At 49.7% G+C, this 5311-nt stretch overlaps 1 protein-coding gene across 2 annotated transcripts; it reads left to right on the forward strand.

Moving 5' to 3' along the window:
• The first annotated feature begins 1835 nt into the window (after positions 1-1835).
• Positions 1836-4087, forward strand: LOC123141477 (RNA-binding protein FUS). 2 transcript variants are annotated; one of them, XM_044560603.1, is made up of 4 exons: positions 1836-2174; positions 2808-2872; positions 3068-3146; positions 3325-4087. In XM_044560603.1, the coding sequence occupies exons 2-4, from the start codon at positions 2867-2869 to the stop codon at positions 3825-3827; spliced, it is 588 nt and encodes a 195-aa protein (XP_044416538.1). In that variant the 5' UTR covers positions 1836-2174; positions 2808-2866; the 3' UTR covers positions 3828-4087. The 2 variants fall into 2 exon arrangements, with proteins under 2 accessions (XP_044416538.1, XP_044416539.1); XM_044560604.1 differs by lacking the exon at positions 2808-2872 and having other exon boundaries at positions 1837-2174.
• Positions 4088-5311: the final 1224 nt, after the last annotated feature.

Consider the following 5311-nt stretch of genomic DNA (forward strand, 5'->3'; position numbering starts at 1 on the left):
CCCCTTCGAGATTGGATCTCTCTGTCTCTCTCTCTCTCTCTCTATCTCTCTCTCTCTCTCTGTTTCCTTCTATTTCTGTGCTCCCAGATTTTGGCCTTTCACCGTTTCTTAAATTCCCGGAGATCCCTAACTCCGATTGGGCTGAAATTTTAACACGATTTTTATCCGGATATTAGCTTTCTTGTGCCAGAAGAAGGGCAATAACCGCCTTATGGGTGGCCACAAGGGCCCAGGGCACGACCTACCCCCTGGGGTGCACCCCCTGCCTTGCCGCCGCCTTGGGCATCGTCTCGCATTGATTCCACTTCCCAAAATTCACATATATTCCAAAGAATATCTCAATAAGTTTTTATTGCGTGAGGACTCCGTTTGATATGGATTTTCTGTGAAACAGAAAATATGCAACAAACAGGAACTGGCAGTTGGCACTGGATCAATATGTTAGTCCCAAAAATAGTATAAAAAGTTGCCAAAAGTATATGAAAGTTGTATAATATTGGCATGGAACAATCAAAAATTATAGATACGACGGAGACGTATCACCTGGTTGAGTGTCAACGTGAAACTGGAACAAGAAGCCATCATTTTCAGACTTTCTTTAGTTGGGAAAGTGACTGCAAACTCCGATTCACAAACCTGGTTAATCTGCCAGTCCCAACCTTCAAGACCCCACTCCTTCAGATCGTCGGAGATCACTTGAATTGGGACGGGAGAAGAGATGACCATAATCACAGCAGCATTAGAGGAAACGGGGGCAATTATCAGCATACCAAGAGCACCATCCAAAGCAAAGAAAGAGCACCCAGGCAAACCCAAACCAAATTGCTTGAAAGACGGGAACTTGCATCTATCAACACAGTCAACAGTGAGGTGTCCCTCCATATGACAAAACAGACAAAGGGGGGTGGATTAGCACCAGGATTGGAAGTGACCAGATCTGTGGCATGCGAAGCAATTCAGGGTAGCAGAACCAGAAGGAGCACCACCGCCAGCGACCGGGCCCGCACCCCGGGAGGGAATGAAGCCCTGGGGAAGGGGGGTGGGGGAGGATGCCGTCGCCCACCACGGTCGAGGATGAGCCCGGGTCCTGAGGAGAAAGGTGACATGCCTTGAAGGGGAAGGATGAAGGCCCGTAGCCACCGCCCTGCTGAAACCAACCGCCGCCCGCACCCCGACCGACCCCGGGGCGAGCCACAAGGCTAGATCCAGAGCTTCCCCCATGCCTGGCCTGCACCTGGCTGCCCGGACCACGTAGGAGATCAGGCGAGGGCCCAGCAAGGGAGCCTTCACACCAGCAACCGCCGCTTCCCAAGGGTCGACTATGGCCTCCGCGCGCGCCCGCTCATCGCGCTGGAGCCACTCTAGCCCAGCCGCCCATGCCGCGCGGTCGCGGTCCACCTGGTGACGCACAGCGCGCTCCGCCTCCAACTTCTCCCGGAGTGCCGCCTCGTACTCCAGATCCGGTGAACAGCCAGTCTCATATGAGCCCTCACGGCCCCTCTTACTGCCAGACAGAGCCTCCGAAGAGGACGCGTGAGATTTGTCCATGGACAGGGCAGCGGCGTAGGAAATCAGGAGGGGAAACGTGGTTTAGATCTCACGAGATGGCGGATGCGGAAGGGGTAGCGCCCGATGGCAGAAGAAGAAGCCGGAAACCCTAGATCGGGGTCAAGCAAGCCCTTTCTTATCCAGATATAGCCTTCCACTCGGGCCCCAACAAGCTTAGACGCAGAGAGCTGGCAAACATGCCCAGTAGGAGGCCCACTCAACTGAGCCGGACCATAAGGGATCAGGGGGGGAGGATAAAATTAGACGACAAGCCCAACTCGGTCGTAGAGTCCGACCCACTAGCCCCCGGCCCAGATCCCGTCCCACCACTAGGGCCAGCCTCGAGACGTCATCTGACCCTAGGGTTTCTAGCCCCGACGCAGGCACCGCCGGTGCCCCGCCAACCGCGGACGGCGACGAGGCATCGGACCTCAGCGCCCAGGCTGTCGCCCCGACGGCAACACGGACGAGGAAGACGAGGCCACAAGCGGAGGGGAAGGTGACGAGGCTGACGACAAGGACAGCTGACCAGGGAGGAAGGAGGGAGGAGAGATCCAGCGACCGCAGCACAACATGCCACCCAGCATCCGCCGCCGGCGAGGCCACCACACGACCACGACCCAGAGGTGATCATCACCACCTGCACCTCACATCTTGGCACCGTGGAACGTCTAACCCACCTGCTGTCCAAGTCAACCACTGAATTTCCTCTAACGAGCAAGATCTTTGGTCTTCCCCTGTAATTGATGAAAAAAAAGTGCATCACTCCTTATGCATTTGTTCAGAATAATTCTTCTCTATCTATTGTTCATAGTCTATTAGAAGTAGAAGGTGCTCTAATGGAATTCTTACCGACAAAAAGGAGTCAAAGTCTTCCGGCCAAAGTCGCCACTTAAATATTCGAACTTGGGGCTTTTGTTTATGGGCGATGATTGGTCTTTCTAAGACTATATTGGTGATCTTTGATTTGGTTACTAATTAAACATGACGTGTCATTTAAACATGATATTATGAAGTACTTCGTCTTATAATATAAGAGCTTTTTTCACTAGTGTTGGAAATATGAGTAGTGTCAGGCTGTCAGCACCCTGATGTCATACTTCCTCCGTTTTAAAATAAATGACCCAATTTTATACTAACTTAAAAGTTAAGTTAGTATAAAATTGGGTCATTTATTTTGGAACGGAGGGAATGCATGTCTAGAAGTGTGTACGGGGGAGTATATATATGAGTAGTACACATGACCTTCGTTCTTTCAGTACTTGGAGGCAGCATTTGTTTTTCTTCCGTCATCTGTTGAGCAGCAAAGCGAACAACCATGAGGGTAAGAACTTTTTTCTTTTGTTTTCTGAAACAAATCACTCACCTTTCTTGTTTGCATGTTCTTCTTCTTCTTCTTCTTCTTCTTTGGGACTATTTTGTCTGTCGTCTTATCTCTCAATACATCCAGTTCAATTTATTCTTTGCATATTTGCGTAACTTATGAACTGTTCCTTTTACAACTATAAACAAATTTCAGAAGGAGATCATCATTCGGATGTATGTGAACTCGGAGAAATACCAAACCAAAGCCATGAAAGTGGCAGCTACGGCTAGCGGTACGTATATAGGACCATATGCTGGTTCATCATTCTTTCTTTTTAGATTTGTGATTCTTCCATAACGATAGATCGAAGCTTAATTCATTCCTTGCCCGCGAAGCTTTTCCGTTAATTAATTCAAGCCAGCGTTGGCACGAGATGATTAACTGGGTTGGGACTTGGGAGGAGTATGCAGGGGTGGAGTCGGTGACGCTGGCCGGCGGCGACAAGAATCTGCTGCTGGTGATCGGCGACGACGTGGACTCGAACAAGCTGACCAAGAGCCTCAAGAAGAAGGTGGGCGCCGCTGAGATCGTGGAGCTGAGGACGCTCGACACGTTCGGCGCGTCGTCGCTCCCGCTCCCGCCGGGGACAAAGGGGCCGGTGGCGCCGTACAACGGCTCGCAGCACTACCAGTACGGCGCGGCGCCAGGCCCGTACGCTTACCACCACCACCCGTCGCCGCTGGCCGCGCAAGGCGGCTATGGCTATGGCTACGGCTACGGCAGCAGCTACTCGCGAGCGGTGGCGCGCAGCCACCCGGGCAACTACTCGCCGCTGGTCGAGAGGCACGACTACTACCCCATGGAGCACTCCTCCTCGTCCGGCAGCGGCGGCGGCGGCGGCGGCAGCAGCAGCACCAGCTACAGCTCGGTGCCTCGCCGCGATAGTGGCTCCGGTGGCTGCTGCATACAGTAGCAGGCGCCACCCCGTGGCCTGCACAACATCCATCCATCTCCGCTTACAGTTACAGCTAGATTGATCTTCTCATGAAAGTGTTCTTCTTTTCATCAGTTTGGAAGGTTGTAGCCGACTTTGTAAATGTTAATTAGCTGGTTGTCGCCCTGTTGATGGTCTGAAGTGGCGTCAGATGTTTCTGTAATTACGTTGCTACTTCAGTTTGTGTTGTCGATCATGATCAGAGTCGCGTACTCCATTTTCATCTGAACTTTGCTAACTGCGTTCGGGCTGTTGAACCAGAGGTAAAATTAGGCGGAGAATCACAAGAAGTCACTACTCAGTACTCACCAATCGGCCGTCGTTATTTTCCGACTCAAAGGGAAATGTTAACCTGTCGTTTCTTAGCTTTGGCCGGACTTCAAATCGTTGGCAACCCAGCAGTAGCTGCCATTTTGAGTCCGGTGACTTTCCAAAGGGGTTGGTTGAAGTTCATTAGTAGTGAGATTTAGAATGACAAGTGGAACCATCCTAGATATTTAGCACATCAGTAGTGAGATATACAATGATAAAGATAACAATCCTAGATAAGCTAGCTTAATTAGATCTATCAGCAATCCAACTACATCTTTGTCACTGAAATAGTCCCAATTGACACAGCGCTATCAACTTTACCACGGGGCCAATCCATGTGATATAGTTTGTCTGTGCCTCCCCAAAGTCAAGTAAACTGCTTCTTCTAGCTAGGGAGTACTAATTTTGAAGTTGGCATCAGTGTGCACGAAATTTCTGAACGTGAGATGGACCATAGAGAAATTTGAGAAAATCACACGTTTCGTCCACCAATTCTCTGGCGCACTATAGTTTGTCCCCGCAAGTTGAGAAACACATCCTATACATGCGAATACGGTCGCGGACCATGTCGTCCGGCCATCTCAAACAGCCTTCATGTAAGGAAGAAATATACTTGATGGAGTAGTAATCCTACATGAAACCATGCATGAGAGGCACCGAAAAAATATCAGTGGAGTAATTTTTATTAAGATTGACTTTGAAAAGGCCAATGACAAGGTCAAATGGTCATTCCTTCGAGGCCCAAAGGATTCTCCGATAAATGGCGCCAATGGATACAAGGTTTTGTTGTTGTAAAAGTCCATGATGACGTGGGCCATTATTTTCAGACAAAAAAAGGATTACGTCAGGGTGACCACATGTCTCCAATGTTATTTAACATTGTTGCTGACATGTTGTCTATTCTGATTGATCACGCCGAGCAGGATTGTCAGATTGCAGGAGTAGTAACACATCTTGTGGATGATGGCCTCTCTATTATGCAATATGCCGATGATACGATTCTTTTTATGGAACATGGCAGGCCAAGGCTCGAAAGTTGAAACTCTTTCTTTCAATATTTGAGCGAATGTCGGTCAAAATTAACTTTCATAAAGTAAACTATTCTGCTTTGGAGAAGACAAAGAGGCGGCAACTGATTATGCTGACTTGTT

This window comes from Triticum aestivum, chromosome 6D (genome assembly GCF_018294505.1).
Source record: "Triticum aestivum cultivar Chinese Spring chromosome 6D, IWGSC CS RefSeq v2.1, whole genome shotgun sequence".
NCBI lineage: Eukaryota > Viridiplantae > Streptophyta > Magnoliopsida > Poales > Poaceae > Triticum > Triticum aestivum.